The sequence below is a fragment of the Amblyomma mixtum genome, chromosome 9 (genome assembly GCF_055824585.1).
Source record: "Amblyomma mixtum isolate Tamu chromosome 9, ASM5582458v1, whole genome shotgun sequence".
Taxonomy (NCBI): Eukaryota; Metazoa; Arthropoda; class Arachnida; order Ixodida; family Ixodidae; genus Amblyomma; species Amblyomma mixtum.
Genome location: NC_143020.1, coordinates 78624191 through 78643756, shown reverse-complemented (window position 1 = coordinate 78643756; position 19566 = coordinate 78624191). Strand labels below are relative to the sequence as shown.

The following is a 19566-nucleotide window of genomic DNA, read 5'->3' as shown; positions in this document are numbered from 1 at the left end:
CTTCTCTGTTTCCCGTGACGAGAACTGGGAGCTTTTTTTTCTTCGAGAGCGTCGCGAATGAATAACCCTGGTATGCCTTACCATATCTTCCGGGGATGATGAGACAGCTTCACTGTTGAGAACATTTTCTGTCTTGACTGTTTCTTGACTATGCGGGCTGCTTGCTTCTTGACACGATTCTGAGCCGCGTGTGCCTGCTGCCATTTTCGTGTCGTTGCTGTCGCTCTCAAACCCTCTTTCGTCAGAGGAACTCAAAGCGGGTTTGAAACTGTGAGACTCTAGGAGGATATTTTTAAGATTTGCACCTTTGGATGGCTTGCGATCTCCTTTTGGTTTCTGTTGATTCATGTTCTGAAAAAAAAATAATAAAGTGGAATAAAGGAAGATTTATTCCGCCGTTAGAGTTTGGAAGCGACTTTTTCTACAACAATATGTAAAATAAAATAAGCCAGCATAACAAAATATCTTAAGACGACAACAAGAGTATCTTTATGAAACATGGTCTGCATTTATATGTGAGACTCGACAGCGTCGCAGCCATTAGAAATTTCAAAGTGCCGTTGTTGCCCTAATATTACACTTATGTGCGCTGTGCAGATGAAGGGAATGTACGAAGAAAATTTATCTGTCTTTTCACAAGTAAGTGAAAATAAACTGATTTAATTTCGAATTACTTACAGTTGCGTTTGCCAGACATCGTTGTGAAGCAAATGTGAAGCCTGCCAGCGCTTTACAGGTGCAGTCATGACCAACAGAGGGCGGTGTGCATTAATAATTCACCGTGTTCCAACTCAGAAACAGACCACTCTTAGCGGATATAAATTCTATATTTCAGAAAGTCCAAGAAAATAATTACAGGTGCTGCCGAGCGCCCTATAACGCAAGTAAATGAATGCGTGCACAATAATTTTTATCACCGATCCAAAGGTCTATGCTAATCGCCATTCAGTTGAAAGCTTTTGTACCAGCCTGTTTATGTAAGGGCATCAAGAAATTTAATCGACTGGATGAAATATTTTAAACCCTATTTTTTCACCTACCAAGGCGTCTTTTGCACCTGGACGAGACTTCGGCACCACCAGAAAAAACCAGAAAATGTTTGCTGAAAAAAATATTTAATTGAAGTCGTTCTCTATGTCTGTTTAAGTTGTTTCTTACAAGTTTTTCAATGAATGCTCTACGGTTTATGGGGTTTAACGTCCCAAAGCAACTCAGGCTATGAGGGATGCCATAGTGAACACCTCCGACATTTCGGCCACCTGGGGTTCTTTAACGTGCACTGACATCGCACAGTATACGGGCCTCAACATTTCACTTTCATTTCACTTCCATGGCAGGGATAGAACCCTTGTCAGCCGCCGAATGCTATAAAAACTGAGCCAGCGCTGTGAAGTTTTTCAACAGATGTGAGATCTAAACCATGCCACCACATCATGTTACTTGAGAAAAAACAATGCTTGGGTTATTCTAAGGTATTCTTAAAATTTGTCCACACCAAATTATTTTGTTTGTAATGGCACGCGAAAAATACGTGAATAGGCGTAACCGTACATAGATTCAATAAGCCATATAGAACATTTATTTGAATGTCTTCTCCATTACAGTTATGGTTTCAATTTGAGCACTGGAGCAATGGCTGTATCATCGCAAATAAAGAAAATTTAAGTAAGAGAGAAAGCGCTCGATATTGCCGTATTTTTGTTTTGAACCGACCCTACGCTAACCTATATCAGCACTTTTATTGACGGAAACTCAACAAAAAAATATTTTCATGGAATATTTTGTATGTCTCCTGTATTCTGAATTCAAGATATGACGTCACCGCGACCTTTACGCGCCTGATAAAGGATGTGAATGTAGATTGTCCTACAGTAATGGGGGGGCGGATATGTATAGATCATGATTACTTACTCAAAACTGCAAGAAAGAAAAGCTCAAAATAAACAAAAAATTTTCCTTTCTATCATTTAATAAACAAAAATTCATGGAAGGGTATGCAAGTGATAATTATCATGAATATTTTACTTCAACGCGAGTTTCCCGACCGCATTTTTCATCCATTATTTTTTCGCTGTGCTTTTCGCGGCCTACAACCTCTATTTTGGATCGCAAGGCTAGAGGCGTCACCCTTTTTCTTGCCTTTTCCTGGTGGCAATTTTCGCACTTCCAAAGCTGATTTGTTCAACTGCTGGAGGTACTGAATTTGTTCGGTTTCAAATAACCAGTTTGAAATATTTCTTATTAAGGTGTTTTTTAGTGCAAATGGCTGCGACTGCATCGAATATAGAAGAAGCACAAGACTGGTTCACCGAAGGACGCACAATATTGAGTCTTAAACCTTCGAATTATTATCTAGACTTTCTATGTGCGGCAGAAAGGCTCACAGAGGCCATCAATGTTGAGACAATGACTATGCGTTAGTCATAACTGATAATGGTGCTGAGAAGTTTACTGTACCAATAACCAGTAATCTTAAGGAATTGCTTTCGAGGTGCACCAGTATTTTGACATGAATCATCATCAACAGCCTCACTACGGCCACTGTCAGGCAAAGGCCTCCCTCTTGTCTCTCCAGTGAACACTGCCCTTTGCAAACTGCGGCTGCCCTATCCCTGCAAACTTCTTAATCTTATCCGCCCCCTGCTACGCTTGCCTTCTTTTGAATCCAGTCCGTTAGCCTTAATTACCAGGTTATCTTGCCTTCGCATTACATGAATAAGCTCTCCTTGATATAGCCCGCGCAGCCGCCGATATTCACGGCTGTACGAGAGCCTTTAATTTATGCTGGTGCGAAGCCCTTTCAAACATCAAAGCACCTACCTGGTCAGTGAGTTCGGAAGTATCCTGTCCATCTGGAGATGACTTCTTCTTGCATGCCTCTTCATTATCAACCGTACTTTCAGCTGAATGTAGATCAGATGCGGTGCTTGATGGGTGAACGACCGGTGGCTCCACATTGGCGTCGTCGGCGTCAACTTCATTCGCTTCAGTCGAGGCAATCTGGCTGGTTGAAACGGGCTGTCTTTTCAGGTAAGACTTGTCTGATTTTTCTAGCCGCTTGAAGAGAACAGGAGGTGTGTATTCAAAGACCATATCCCAAGTAATCGGCTCTCCTCTCGTCGAAAGGTGTTTCGGGAGGCAAAACCTGGCAAATATAGCTATCAATAAGCACTCGAAGGGGTTCTTTTCAGAAGGATCTTCCAAAAAGTCCAAGACGAAGCTATCTAGCCTCAAGTCAACGAGACCTGTAGCTAAGCTGGCGTATTTCTCCTCGTTAGAAGTGTTGTTCGCTCGGAACCACTCTTCCATCACAATGAACGCACTGAACCAGTCTCCCATGGACATGTAATCCCGCCAGGTGGTGCTACTCGCTGATGTCTGGCTGTCTTGGCTTGGAGTTTGAACGATACTTGAGCGGTCTTTCGCAAAGAGCAATTTCATATCTGTCGACCGTGGAGTTTTGCTCTAGAAAGAAAGAGTCGGCAGTGTACAGTTTTTAGTAAGGTGCACTTGGTGACAATAATTATTTCTTGGAATGCTCCAAACTGCTCTAAACTTAAAGGGCAACTAAAATCTCTGTCTTAGTCGCCGGTGCTTTTAACGTAATTCCGCAGTAGTTTTATTGAATAGGGTGCTGCTTAAGAGCGAAATGTCTGCATTAGCACAAGAATTATTATTCTCAGAGCATAGCGCCAATTGAAAACACCCGTTTAATGTGTCTCGCAAGTGCAGGAGTTTGCGATTTTTGTGGCACTGAAACAGTAAGATAACTGTTTCCAAACGTTTTGTTTTTCTCTGTTCCTTAACCATGCAGATATGCTAAAAAAATGTTTCAAATCGCCTCAAATTTAACAGCTGTTCTGTTACATTAAAAAGTTTTAGAACAGGAGAGCCAAGCTAGCGGACCACAATTTGGGTTTTGCCGCTTGCAGTGCGAAACTGCGAAAGCTTCTATTCCGAAAAACTGCCTACTGGATCTAGATTGCATCAGCCGTCCGGAGAGCTCTGCGGCTGATATGTTATGGGCACAGTTAAAATCTTGGGAAATTATTTTTATTTCCACATATTTTGCATACGGGTAGGGTACGAACAACGCCATAATTATTATAAAAACAATGCATTTTCCTAGGAAATAAATAATTTCTAACATTTATTTTTAAGCAAGCACCACAAGCCTGATTGAGCATGCTTCATTTTGTGGCTTTTTATCTCTACGAGCAATGCGTTTTCTCTAAGCTTAGCAACTCTTCAAATCCAGAGGTAAAAATTGGAGAATTTAAACCCTTGATTGCTTTAACGCAAGTATCAGGAGAATAGTGAGAACCTTCATGCAACGCTAATTTGGCTCTACCACGAGATAGTGTAAAGCGGCAATGACGCATTGATGGCTGAACGTGTGGCCGCACTTAAACCAAAGCCCTGGCTTCGACTTATGCCGCCTTCTCTTCCAACCACGTCCATCGTTACGGGCTCTACGCTGTTTAGCCGGATTCGGGTTAGCGTCCACTGATAACCAAAAGGCAAAAGAGGTATTCACGTTCTGCGCATGCGCACTAGCGCCAAGCTATTCCTTTCTCCAGCTTGCTGTAAAGGTCAACCTATTCTAAATCTCTTTATTAAGAAAAAGAACCCGCCAGAGCCGAGAGTTGAAAACAAAGACGACCGATGTGAGGTTTGTGGGGTTTAACGTGTCAAAAGCGACTCAGACTATGAAGGACGCTGCAGATGAGGGTTCTGGCTAAATTAAGCTACCTAGGGTTCTTTCACATGCACTAGCATCGCAGAGTGCATGCGCCCAAAGCATTTCGAACCCATGCGAGTTTGACCTGTGCGGCCGGGGTCAAATCAGCTTCTGTTACGTCAGCAGCCGGGCACTAAAACCACTGTGCCACCGCGGCGGCTCACGAACTACGTAATCGATTCTTTTTTTTTTTCGGAGCCGATATTATAGGACGCAATAGCTTTGATGTCATTATCTTTAAAGATGTTTTTAAAACTTTTCACTGGCTGTTTAAGCTGTAGATAATATGCACCTGCTATATGCTTGGTAATGACCAGCGGTTTCTTTTAATCATCAGTTAATCTGAGATTCAAGGAGCGTGGCAGAGTTGTTCGCTTAAGCACTCCTTCGTTCTTGCAGTTGATGTACAGACACCCAAATACGGTCATCGATTCAAGCGAAATGACACTGTCATTTTTTAATAAATGTCGAGACAACTAGTCATTCATCGACACCATCGTTGTCACCTTCGTGGGTACCACGTTTGAACTACATTCTAGCTTCTCTACCTTTTTTCTCTGTATGAAGGCAGACATATAATTTGTGTTTTGCTAACACCAAAAACTTTTCACGCCTATGTACATAAACCATGGCATGTTCGTAAACGCATGCACTTCAAGCGAGCATTATGTCGATATAGGTTGCTTTTATTACGCAATTGCAGTGCAGTAGTATAGAATTGCTCACAGCTCGATTCCTTTTGCAATTCTCTTGTCTGCTTGAGCAAACTAGCGCTCCCTGTACTAATTGTTATTCAACTGCATTTTTTGTCTGTCAGCGACACAAAGTTCCCTATCGTTGAAAAAAGCCAAACCAGCCAAGTGTTGCGCACTGTATTTCCTAAACCCCTAATTTCGAAGGTACTGTCTTTCTATTCTCAATTATACGGGCGATGCGTAAGAAGTACTCAATCAAAAATTACGATAACTATGCCTGGCAGCAGCCATAGTGGGTATAAAGCTTACTTTACGAAACAGTTAACGAATCGTTTACGAAACCGTTACGAAACCAGGCGTTCAAGTCGAGCTTTTAGCTGCAATTGACAAAGTTTCTAATACAAGCTGCACGCATTCCAATTTGCATCACTGCTGTAAAGCGCAAGCCGCAACCCAGCCGCCGCTGATGAATTAGAGGTCACACTATGGGCGGCTATACATTTCGGTTCAGAATAGCAGTCAACACCTGAACAGGCGAACGTGGTCTGCGCAGCGCCGCCGTGGGCAACCAAAGCGCGCAGCCAGGCACAATGGCTCCGCAGTAGAAAGTGCAGGGGTGGAGCTTACTGCTGCAGCTTCCACGCACCTGGACCCTTAAACCATGCGTGATGTGCAGGAAATGTTTGATTCCTGAGAATGACAGCTGTTGCCGTTTGAAAAGCAAGATCTGCTCTTACTCGCTTTAAACGAAGGTGGGTGCATTCGTTGCGAATGACACAGTTTGTGGAAATGGGCATGGAGTATTCTTCTAGGGGCAGCTACATGACTAACAATGTGCACTGTCATTGACACCTTCACCACAATAATAATATTAGCGCGCTCAATATTGAACGATTATTGAGCTCTAGCGCAAGCTAACGAAGCTGGGCTGTTACTGTGACCTTCAGAATAAATAGGGAGGAGACAATTCTTCCTTAAGACCCAGTTCAAAGCGGTTGCGAATCCGCAAAATCACCTTTATTCAAAAAAGCACAAGTGTGGCGCATCATCGACATTATGCGAAATGAGATTCTTATAGAAACAGCAGGGTGAACACAGGCGGCACGAGCTTAAGCATGCCGGCACAAGTCCTGTGTCTACTGCTGCTGAAAATAGAACAGATAAAAACCGGCAAATTGAAATAACCTGGCTTTCTCAGCAGATGCGCGGACGTGCTATCAAGGACTGCGCGCAGCGCATTCCACGGGCTGTGGAGCCCAGATACCCGCCCAGCTCACATTTTACAGACAGCAAATGGCTGCCTGCCTTCTCAACCACCGTAGTGCGAGATATAGACCAGAGGTTCCGGGTAGGCAAGGCGCCCGGCGGCCATGCGAAAACGGAAGTTTGTGCGCTTTCTTGAGTGGTGCTCAGTTGTTGGAAATTTATTTCTTACGCACGCGGTTTTCACATTCTCTGGTCGCCTATTTTCAAGTCCGGGACTATACACGGCGCGACTGAAATTCCGCTATCGGGAACGGCACAGACAAACAAATCCGTAGAGCAAGCAGGTGCCAGCCGGTCTTACATAGAGCTGCATCTGTTTTCTCACAGATGTGCTTCCTGAGTGTGCTTTTCATTTTCTTATCTCTGATTGTCCATTTCCACCATTCCTTCGCCGCAACAGAATACCAAGATGATGTACTGCGTACTTCGCAGAAAAGCTGGTGTCGGCGCTGTCGGCGTGGTAACACGATAACTTCCAAATAAAAGAGATTTTGTGGAGATGCGAGGAGTCGAACCTAGGTCTTTCAGATTGCGAGGCGAGCACACGCAGAAGACATTCGAAGGCTCTTTGGTTCAAACTAAATAAAAGTGGACCTAATGAATGTGTCGTGGTCTAATATGCGTTGGGGTCTATATATGTGTTGTGGTCTATACATGTTGTGGTCTTATAGGCGAAGCATAAGCGTCATTCATTTTTCTTTAAGCATGTGTGTTTTTCCCACCTCTTAAAAAAAATCAGTTATCCACCAGTTAACTGAACTGGTCTTTCAACTTCAGATAGTCATAAACTGCAGAAACACGTACTTCAGATGCAGAGAAGCTGGAAATTCTGGATATGTCCTCAGATTTTCATTTTTTTTTCAACAAAACGCACCGTTACGAAGCAGGTTCGCTTTGAAGTAATTGATCACATTGGGATAGGGCGAGATAGGGTGATGTACATTGGGTACATCAAAGACGTAGCTCTTGGTATATAAAGCTAGCCGCCAGTAAAAAGTGATAAGACCAAAAACACTTAAAAGATCCAATCTAGACTTTCGAGCTATGTACTCTTCAGTTGTGAAAACGATGCAATTATTGTTTCCACAGTTTCTAGTCAGCACTACCGAAGCTGTAGAAAACCTACCCTCCTTGTAATGTGGGCTGAAGAAAAGGCTCTGATATGTGTTGGTCATGCAAAAAACATTTAGTTTTGCGTTTAAATGAAAATAACTAGTCTTTCCGCCTCCCCGTAGGGGGTGTCAAGGGTCTCTTTGGTTGCTTTTTCTGTTCCTGCAAATGCAAGCAAAGCTCTTAGTGCAGTTATACAAGCCATGCGGCATCCAGCGCTGAACCTCGCCTGACTAAAACAGTTCTACTCTTATGGCGGTAAAAAATTGGTAGCCATTAAGCCGTACGATTGGGATGCGCCATACAGCAGTGCTCTTTACATATTCATTGCTTACTTGACATTTCACCTGTCTGATACGTACAAATAACTACGCGAATTCTTGAAAGCTTGATTGATCAGGCTAGCTGCGCTTGTTTTCAACCTCTTCCGCTGGCCACAGTCCAACCATTCATAAATAGTATAATAGTTACTTACCACCAGTACAGTAACTAGCATGCAAATCTTGGATGCGTCATGAAAAAAAATAATCCAAGGGAAGTGTTTAAAAATTTCAAGGCTGGAGAAAGCAGATGGGTTCCATAGGTTTACCGCCCATTAGAGAAGGTTAACAGAAGTACTAGGCCAAACAATCTGAATTTTTCACAGCACCCGTGATCGCGAAACGAAAACCGAAACATTAAAGTTACAAAAATTTCTTTATGCAAAACAGTACGAGACAAACACTGCAAATGAGAAACACTAAGGTTTCTGTCATGTCTACGTGGGTGGTGTATTAACAGAGTATATACATATATAAGGCAATAAAATAGAGGGGCTTGTTATATATGAACAAAGCCAACAGTCTCCGAAACCAAGAAACAAAGGGATGTTTATTTTTGTGGAGATTAATAGGGTGATCCTTTTTATTACTAAAAGATAACTGAATACAAAGCAAAAGAAAAAAATTGGCGGGGGCGTAGCTTTGGTTAAGCCTGGTAGGTTGCGAAAGCGCGCAGCGCCTCCAACTGAAGGAACGAGGTGCGCCGCGTCTACAGGTCACGCGTGGCTACCGGCTTTTTGAGGAAAGGAAATGGCGCAGTCATCTCGGTGGACACCCTAACCGCACCGTAAAGGAAGGGAGGAACGCCACCACCCGTTCGGCGCGATGCCTCGTTGTTGCGACTGAAAGAAAGAGAACTCGTAGAACGCCGCCGGGCTCGCCATTCTTCGGCATAGGCGCTTTTCTTAGCCAACCGCTCTTGCCCTTCTTTATCTGCCTCCTCGGCACGGCGCCGGCGTTTGCGGCAGCACGTCGCTCCAGCGACGCCTTGTACAACTCTTCTTCAGACATGACTAAGCGGAGCGCGCCTGCGGCGCCCTGTTTATCCTCTCCTAGCGAGCGCTCTCACGCGGCGGGCCGAGGAGGCCGTCACGTGGTAGCCGCAGCGCCGAGCGAAGGAACGACTACGCCTGAACAGACGAGTTGGGGCCCCTGCTCTCCTCTGGTCGTGACGTCACGCTGTCACGTGAGCGAAGGGACGACCTCCACCGACGGAAGAGAAGTGCAGCAGTATTGCTTTCGCAATAAAAATTTCGCTGGGTTCAACATCGGTTATACCCAAAGCTCCAGCGATAGCTGACTCATGGCATGGCAGATGGTTCCGACTCCTTTTCCACCATGGCTAATAAGGCAAGCGCTGCAATTCGGCGTTTATATGCACGCCATACGCTGACGTTCCGTCGCCTGACAGTGACGCCACCTTGACTGAACTCATTTAAGGTGATCTCAAAAGTCGAGGTTCGCGGTGAAGGGTGAAAGGTCAAAGGGTTAGTTATGGTCGGACTTCGTAGGCGAACGCCTACCTTAGGATTTCTCTTGGTTTTCTCTGGTACCCACGTGCTTGTTATTCGCACAGTGGCGCTTGGTTAAAGCGAAGGTATATTAACGGTCTACGTCGAATAAAGCCTGTTGATAGTAAGCGCTCGTCCCTGTCTACTTCTATGTCCGTGTCTTTTATTGCGCCCCTGTGTCCTCCTGAAAAGTTATGAAGCAACACGCCCAAATACAAGTACTTCTGAGTTAATACTGTAATCTTTTATCACATAGTGTCCGTAAAGAAAATAATCATCGCCTATGCTCCATGGTTTTGGCGACCGGGGGCTTCCACGTGCATGCGCCCGTGCGCGTGTTATGTGACCGTCCCTGATGAAGGACGGTCCTCCGTTCGAAACTGTTGGTATTAAATGAAGATAATCAGAAAGTTGTGACTCCTTCTTCTCCACACACACACACATATATATATATATATATATATATACATATATATATATATATATATATGTAGCATATATATATATATATATATGCTTGTTTGTATACGTGTGTATGTGAGTGTCCGCGCCTATGCGCTTGTACGTATGTGTTGTCACAAACTGAGCCCTCCTAACTTCTAATTATAGCACACTAAAAATTTAGAAGCGTTTCCAACAACATCAGACTTCCAAGCAATAATAAGCGCAATTAAGTGCATGCGTACTCTTTATCTGAACACGTTTAGCAGAATACATAACCAATGTTGAGACATTAGCGGCTTTGCAAACGTAAGCCATCAACGTGCGCTAACGCGGACTACGATGCCAGGTATCACGCCACAGGAAAACTGAAATCTGCTTACCTCCTTCGCTTTGTCCACTGGGTTTGATTTGCAACTGTCTTCATGGATCTGAAAATAAAAAAAAAATATCTGCCTTGTGAGGTCCTAATGGCTTTCAAACCACTTGAAAAGCCGTCCACAACCACATGATAAATTTAAGGTGGGCACTTAATATTCATGCGTGCTGTGAATCTGAAAGTGTCCTTTCACCTAAAGAGCGTTTCACTAAAGGCTTTAGCCATAAATAGCTTCGACCTAAAGACATTTGAACTAACTGCCTTACAGCAAAGCATTTTACCGTAAATGCCTTGAACCTAAGGGCCTTTCTAGCTGCCCAAGGGCAGCTTTTTTCTACGATTCCTCCATCTGTAGTGTTAGATGGGAAATAAACTTTGAAACTTTGAAACTTTACCAGGGAGGCACTTGTCTCAGTGGCCTCAGTCCTCACTGTCTCTAAGAAATGTCTAGCTTAAATGTCTAGTTTAAAGAAAAAAATCGCCAATGTATGAGTGATGTGGCGCGTAGCATTAAGCTGTGTGCGGTGCGCACAGTTTTTTTTAACAGCTAAACCTCTCAGTCGCTACAAATTTGCGGGCGCAGACTTGTCGGTGCTTGAAGGCAACGCGCTTTCGCGCATCGTTCACAACTCGTGCTCACTTTGCCTACCTGTCCCATGCTGCTCTTTTCTCTCTTTTCGCTCTTGACCTCTTGACTACTTATTGCGTCCGAGAGGCGTTTGGGAGAGTCTGGCACCTTTGCACTTTAGCCTTACCTGATCACGTGTCCCAGCCCTAGACGACGAACGCGACGCGTAGCACCCCTCTTCTCATGCCGTGAAAGAGCTACAAACGATTGATGCCAGAGAGGCTCAAATGCATATCTATTCGTAACAGAAAGCGTGTCCACAAGGAGGAAATTATCTTATCATTAAAAAAGTTTACCTGTAAATTCTTTTCGCCACCCGGCGAATCCAACTGGTTGATGATTGATACTTTGGAGGAAAGATCACAATGCATGTTCAACTTTTCAGTGCATCATTCTTCTTGCACTATAGCATATCGGTTATGAACCAATACCAGCATGCTCAACCTTCTCATCCTGCTTCAGTTGGTTCAAATAAAGGAGCAAGTGCAAGGACTATATGTTTTCTGTCTCTTCGACAATGTTTCAGGGCTTTAACAAGCCCAGTCGTATCGTTCATTCTTCATTTCTGCCCGAACTGCTCCATATCTGCTCGCTGTCCTTTTCTTCAAGAACCACTGAAAACCTCACCAACTTTTTCGGTGCATCAAATTACTAATCACTATGATGTAATTTTGTTGCAAAGATCTGTCACAGCAAAAATATTGCGCTGCAGTACTGCAGCTCTGCAGAAAAGTATGCGCTCCACCTCAAATTACTTTCACTACACGATTTGCCGCGCATGAGGATTCAATTATAACCAATCGGTCATGTTTTTAATTCTACGTTCTAAAACCTCTAGCATTGATTTCTGCGATGTCAACACCAAACTTCGATTTATAAAACTCGTCCGATTAAGGCTGTCAAGAAAACTTGGGGGTGTTGGGAAAGTAGAAAACGGCTTGCAAAACTTTTGTAATGATAGACTCACACTTGCCGCCTATTTCTTTATTTATATGTATATATATATATATATATATATATATATATATATATATATATATATATATATATATATATATTACGATGAAAAAACTTGCTCGACTGCTGATAACATAAGGAAAGAATTGAAGTACACTTCTTAGAGAAACATTTATTTACCGACGGTTTCGGACGGTGGACCGTCCTTCATCAGGGTAAGGTTGTAAACAACCTTACCCTGATGAAGGACGGTCCACCGTGTTTCCTTATATATATATATATATATATATATATATATATATATATATATATATATATATATATATAGCGTATTTTCCGGTGTATAAGACGCGGGTTTTTTTTCAAAAATCTTGCTGGTGCGTCCTATACAAGGATGCCTCTTATATGGGAATTTTCCAGGTTTTTTTTTGCGAGTTCAGAAATTACTCAGGTTCATGTTCAAGCTTTTTTCACCGAAAAAATATTACTACCAATAACGCGGTTGTAACATGGTTAATACTTCAATACGGAGACCGCCGTTAGCAGCTTTTTTAGGTGAACTTTATCATGAAACGACGGGGTTGACCACTTCCGGGATCTTAAACACGCGGCCGTTTCGGAGGCCCCAAGCAATGGAGGAAGGAAAACTTCCTTCCTCCATGCCCCAAGCCTTGGAGGAAGGATCCTCCATGCCCCAGCAAAGGTAATATAAAATGATAAAAGATGGCGACAGTCGCGCTTCTCGCCATTGTCAAGACAGCCAAGAGAAGCCGACGTTTTTTTAGTCACCCTTTGCAAGTACGTAGTGCGAAGAGAATGCTGCAGCTGGGTTGCCTTTCCGATAGCGCATCCGAAGGTGAAGACTTTGAAGGTTTTATGTAAAAATAATTTTTATGAACGTAAAGATAGTTCTTTCGCTTTTTTTTATTTGGTGCTAAAACGTGGGCGGGTATGGCGTGAGTGTTGCCTTTTTCGATCACTTAGCGTTGCTGAAGAACTTCTCACACGTACGGTGGATTTTGCGATGGTCGCATAAGCATGTTTAATTAAGCCTCACTAGCCTAACTGGGTAAATTGGGGTGCGTCTTGTACACGGGTGCGTCTTATTTATTTATTTATTTATTTTATTATTCAATAAACCCCTAAAGGCCCTCAATCGAGGGTATTACATAGGGGGGGAGCAATGACACAAAACGCAAAATAAGAATGAGCAAGCACCAAGGTGCAAAACATAAATACAAAAAGCACATGTAGAAAACAAAAGAAACAAACAAAAACCTGTTGTATACATTGTAATTTACACGAAAAAAGAACAGATAGCGTTTTAGAGGCAATAACAATCGCAGGAACAAAACAACATAATAAAACAGCTCAATGCAGCAAGTGGTACAATCAATTAGTAAAGCTAAACAGACATTTGGGTTAGAAGGTCGTGAAACTTGTTAAGATCCCTTTCAGAAGCGATGTGTGATGGTAGATTATTCCAGTCGACTATAGTACGTGGTACGAAAGAGTTAGCAAAAGAAGAAGTGTGGCATGATATGCGTTTAACTTTCAGCGGGTGGTCGCGACGTGGAAAAAAAGATTCAGATGATTGAAAAAAATCGTTATGGAGCAGAACATGATGGTAAAGTTTATGGAAAAGGGTCAAGCGTGATAGTTTGCTGCGATGTGATAACGTATCAAGTTCGGCGCGAGCCTTTACAAGGGTGCGTCTTGTACACCGGAAAATACGGTATATGTATATATATATATATATATATATATATATATATATATATATATATATATATATATATATATATATATATATATATATATATATATATATATATATATGTATATATATATATATATATATATATATATATATATATATATATATATATATATATATATATATATATATATAGGGGAGGGGAATGAGGGGCTCGTTATAAATATGAAAGAAGCCAACAGCCACAGAAACCAAGGGGCACAGGGGATTTTTTTTTTTTAATTAATTTATTTATTTTGTGGTGTTGATCAATTTAGAATATTACTGAACATGTTATCGCTTAAAGCTAATTGATTAGAAAAGCAGAAGAAAAAACAACCACTGTCGCCGTTGGGATCCCAACGTTGGGATCCCAACGTTGGGATCCCAACGGCGACAGTGGTTGTTTTTTCTTCTGCTTTTCTAATCAATTAGCTTTAAGCGATAACATGTTCAGTAATATTCTAAATTGATCAACACCACAAAATAAATAAATTAATTAAAAAAAAAAAATCCCCTGTGCCCCTTGGTTTCTGTGGCTGTTGGCTTCTTTCATATATATATATATATATATATATATATATATATATATATTGGCACGCGCCTAACGCGCCGCGCGGCCTCCGCGCTGAGTCGAAGACGACGACGAAGCGGCGGTGGGCTCTCGTGGCGCGCTGTTCTGTTCTGTGTCGTGGAAGCTGGCTCGATAATTAAAAAGAAGGCTCCCGGTCTTGGGTTCTTCCCGACGTCTACCTTCACGGCTCCTCTGGTCGTGACAATATATATATATTTATATATTTATTTATTTTGTGCTCCTGTTCGATTAAGAATATTACTTGATATGTTACCGCTTAAAGACAATATATATATATATATATATATATATATATATATATATATATATATATATATATATTGGTTGATTACCATCAGATAAAGTCACCAGAAATTGAAAAACCTAACAAGATTTAATTCACGACGTTTCGGCTGGAGGACCAGCCTTTTTCTAAAAAGGCTGGTCCTCCAGCCGAAACGTCGTCAACATTTAGTCAACATTACAAAAAATCGCTGTAAAGACTTCGCGTACGCACGGCTATGTGAAACGCCAAGAAACAAACCGAACAATATTGCATTTTCTATGTCTTCACCCTGAACATGAATTCATATCCTCTAATTCATTCCCGCACCGGTCATATCTGGTCGAGTTGCTCGAATCCATTCTCAACCGAGTGGCGTGTTTCAGCGTCTTCCAACATACCGGCATTCAAGTGTCACTGAAGTGAAGTCGTTGGTGTTCCTTCCATGTTTTAGGTGACGAAAAATGGTCCTGATGCTGCGCTTGCTGCACAATATTCATTGCAACCAGAGAGAACCTTCGCACTTTCGCAACTTTATGGCATCTCCGGAAGCCTATTTACCCATGAAAGTTTGACGCGCCTGTTTGGCGGCACGTATGCATTTAAAGCTACTGTTAGCACACGTCCTTAAGTGTAGAACGATTATCGCAATCGGGTTACTAATATTAGCTAGTAAGCTACGTTTTGAAAACCAATCATTCCTTCATATTCTTGATTAAATGTTATACTGAATTCTCCTATGTCTTATATTACCGATTCTGAAAAGGTGATTATTACTAGCATATTTTGTGCGGTATTTTTTATTTTAATCACAACTGTGAGCACTTTTCCAATTCCATAGTTTTCCTCACGTGCTCCTACTCACTTATTATTTGTCTACACCCCTGCTTAAACATTTTCCTACTTAATGGAGCCTATGGGGTGTTTGATGATCTAAATAAAAGAATCAGTTGATCGAGCACGGGCCACGAGCATGCAAATGAGCTGAAGTGCGCGGCACGAGAATGGGCATTGAGCGCAATGCAAATCAAGTGAACATGTGACCAGAAGCAATTTTTCCGCTACTGCCAGTCAGATCAGGTCGTGAACTCGTACGCAGACCTCGATCCATCGCCGAAGGTGCCTGGGAAACTTGCTGCTCCGGCGACCACGTCTTACTGCCTCTATCGAGAGGCCGCATTGGTTGCGGGGTCACGCCAGTTGGACTGAGTGCGCGATCGGACGCGCACGTGCATCGAATCTGCGCCTCTTTGAGTTTGCATGAACAGAGTGGATGATCACCGCGAGCTACCGCGTTCAAGGGGTCAACGTCTCTGCATTGCTGCAACGTCTCTGCAACGTCTCTGCAAAGCCGCGTTCAAGCGGCCTTCGTCTCTTCATTGTCAGTACCTGCAGTAGTCAACATTCAAGCAGAGGCTAAATACGGGCGATGTCCTCAAACTGCTGTTCTATGATTACGGCTCTCCGCTAGTGCATGAGTTCTCATGTCAGAAATCTCCTAAGGCATTCAAACTCTTTCGTCATCCTGGCGCAGAAAGCCTCGCCTCTTCTCCTAAACGCTGCGATACTCAATGAGCCCCCAATTCTTCAAGGAACTGCTGTGATTTTCACGGTCTTCAGTGGCCAACATCCTGTGCCATGCTCAACTGCCCCGTCCCGGTATATTTCTTAATTTTGATTCCTAACCATTTAATATGAGTGATCGGTTCTCCTGGCAACATTTCCTGGAAGCCTGTTGTGTTGCCTTCCAATGCACTCACTCAGTTATCCTAGCATACCGGCAGTAGTTTCATTTTCACGTAACAAGTCACTCCAAATACAATTGCTATAATTTCAAAATGTCCTTCCTGTATCCACCCAAAAAATGTCATCCATGCGAGCCTGAAAAAGTGTTTCTTCTCACAGAGAGATATTAAAAGTGGCTTACCTTTTTATCGGCCTTCTCTAAGGCTCCCCCGCAGTGAACGCAAGTAACCGGGGATTTCGGACACCTCGTTAAGTGAATTTCGAAGTTCGCAGCTTTCACTCTTCTGCCACAAAACTGGCAGTTTTTCCTATTTTCCGTATCGGATGTCTCGGGCCTTCTTGCCTAGAAATGAGAGCGTCAAATTTGCAAGTATTTTAAACTGCTGCAGCTTGAACCAATAAATTAAAAACCGACTCCCCAAGTATACATGGCCTTGCTCAAAAGGACGCACTTGTAGAAATGCATTTAACGATGACGCACGCTTCAAAAAAAAATGAATTCATTGTCAAATGCGTCTTAGATCTGAAGAAGGTCACCATTTCTTAAATTATCCGAAATTCATTCACATTAGAAAGTAAACCAAAAAAAGTTGGAGGCTTATCAAGGTTAAGCCCAGTGGATGCGAAGCAGCCTTCGTTTTGCATTCTTATTATTAACGTCCTTAGCGTTTGGAGGCATCTTGACCGCATACACGCCCGGCGCAAAGACGCTGGCGCGGTTGCGGGCACAGAGACTGACGCGACGGCGGGCGCGCGCCGCCTCATCCCTGGCGTGACGTCACATATCACGTGATGCAGCGATGGTGGCGCCGCCGCCGCGTCGCGCGCGACGGCGCGAACCGAAGCGTGCAGGCCTCCGCCGGGCGACGTCCGACGGCGCGATATGAGGCCCCATCTGCAGCCGGTGTGACGTCATCACGTGACGTCACATCGTGTGATATCACTTCAAGGTCAATGGTGGCCACCGCCGGGAGGCGACCGACGGCGCGATATGAGGCCCCATCTGCAGCCGGTGTGACGTCATCACGTGACGTCATGTCGCGTGACCTACTCGAAGGTCACTTGAAGTTCCATGGTGGCCACCGCCGGGCGTCGCGCGAAGGCCCGAAACCTACGTTGATATGCTTCGCATAAAACCTTTTAGGAACTTAGAAGCATGATCTACATGATGTACCTCGATATGAAGTGAAGAAGAGGTTTAAACAATATCCAAGTGGAGCCTAAACAAAAACATTACTTCTTTAATTTGATGCTTGACAGGTACGTACCAACCAATTTGTTTGCCTTGGAGGGGAAAGAAGGAAGCTGGCCGACTCATCTGACTGTTGTGTTATGGTTTTCGTTTTATGGGGCTTTAACGTCCAAACGCGACTCAGGGTATGAGGGTCAACGTAGTGAAGGGCTCCGGAAGGCGCGAACACCTATGGTTCTTTAACTTCACTGACACCGCACAGTACACGGGGCTCTAGATTATCGCGTCCATCGAAATTCGACTGCCGCAGCCTGGATCAAACCAGCGTCTTTCGGGTCAGCAGCCGAGTGCCATAACCACTGAGCTACCACGGTGGCACATTGTTGTAGAAGTGAGAGGTGTAATAGTGAGGAGGGGTTGAAGTGACGTAGAAAATAACGTTCATCTGAAGTGGCTCAGGTGAACAGGACGGGCGACTAGTTCAAATAAATGTTGAGCGCTGCTCCATCAAGCACAAATTTATCGTTTTAACTTTGTGACTCACATTCAACGGGCTAACAGTTTGTCCGAATCATATTAACTTTGTACAACTCTTAATTGCCCCGCTTGAGTTACACTGCAAGCAATTTCTATTTTTATTCTTATATCCACCTCTAAACAAAAATATTCAGCGCATCCTGAATACCCCTTCAGTCAGGAAAAGCAGGAGGGGAGAGTGTGTATTTCACAACAATTCTACCGTTCGCCGCTATCTGCCATTTATAGTTCGATATCTTCTCACTGGAAAGCCGTGCAATAATGCCGGAAAGTGTGCAGGGAAATTTGCCGGGATGTGTGCCAAGAAGAGTTTCGGGTCGGACTTACGCAGTGAACTGCTACCGATACACTCAAAATGGTCTACCAGATTTGACCGAGAAAATCTGGGCCGCCAACTCACCTGATCTGTCAGCGAGGCATCTCTCTCGGCCGGCACGAACTTCTGATATTGCGCATCACCTAAAGTGTATTTCGCAGCGTTTTCAAGCTCGGCATGAGGGTACAGATTCGTCCCAGCACCTGATTCATTTTGAAACCTCTTGGTATTTATAGAGCTTGGAGCATCGGGATTTGATGCTGGTGTACAAGGTGGTTGTCGCTCCGCTTGCTGCGTAGTGGAAACATTCTGAAATAGGAGAGTGTTGCGTGAGAGAGAGATACGGCGAAACATTCGGCTTCGAAAATGCTGCCCGAGTGTGCTGTTACGACAAGAAGAGCTGATGAGGCTATGGAGCACAGGATGACGGAAGAACGTACTGCACTCCGTATCATGAAGATAGCGAAGGCATATCTCATGGCGCTCACATAAGGTATTGCTGCAGTAAGGCAAGACCGCCCGTTGAGAAACATGTACGATATGAAGAGGATACTTTGCACTTTAGTGTTTTCAATTACGCATGTTTTTATGTTAGTGCTAAACATTATTTAACTACCTCCGCACGATTTCGCGATATGCCTGCCGCTAATGCACGCGCTCGACGAGCAAGCGGCCGGTGGGAGCAGCGGCAGGCGCTGAAAAAAAAATGACAGACATAAGAAAAAAGAAATGTCTGTGGGTGGTGGTCGCTTGTCAGGACCCATAGCAAGAGGAGCTCAATTAAACTTAACGTCGACGTGCAGCTCCCGACCGTCACCGCTACGCAACGAACTTGACGATGCTCCTTGTTAGGCCGTCCGACAAGGTCACACCAGTGAAAGAGCCAAGTAACCCGAGACCAGGCTTGTAAATATGCGTGTGGCTATACAACGTCGTAAGAAAGAACAACCGCGCACTGCCTGGGCTGAAGCGCACTTTACGAAGCACATCAAGAAATATTTGTTAGCAGTGCAGTGCAGCGTGTGCGATCGGCTGTGGTTTGCGTCGGATATCGTGCGAACGACGAGAGTTGAGCTTTACAAAAACAGTGACATCGAAAATTGCAGAACGAGTG

General features: G+C 43.6%; 1 protein-coding gene across 2 annotated transcripts in view; it reads right to left on the bottom strand.

Annotated features, from left to right (window-relative positions):
- The window catches only part of LOC149329825 (uncharacterized), a 44601-nt gene that overhangs the window by 10764 nt on the left and 14271 nt on the right, over window positions 1-19566 (bottom strand). For both annotated transcript variants that reach the window (XM_089560510.1, XM_089560511.1), the window contains 5 exons: window positions 18537-18761; window positions 16589-16750; window positions 10468-10515; window positions 2821-3465; window positions 82-351 (listed from right to left, as the gene is read on the bottom strand). In XM_089560510.1, the coding sequence (XP_089416636.1) occupies window positions 82-351; window positions 2821-3465; window positions 10468-10515; window positions 16589-16750; window positions 18537-18761 (1350 nt within the window). The remainder of the gene's footprint in view (window positions 1-81; window positions 352-2820; window positions 3466-10467; window positions 10516-16588; window positions 16751-18536; window positions 18762-19566) is intronic.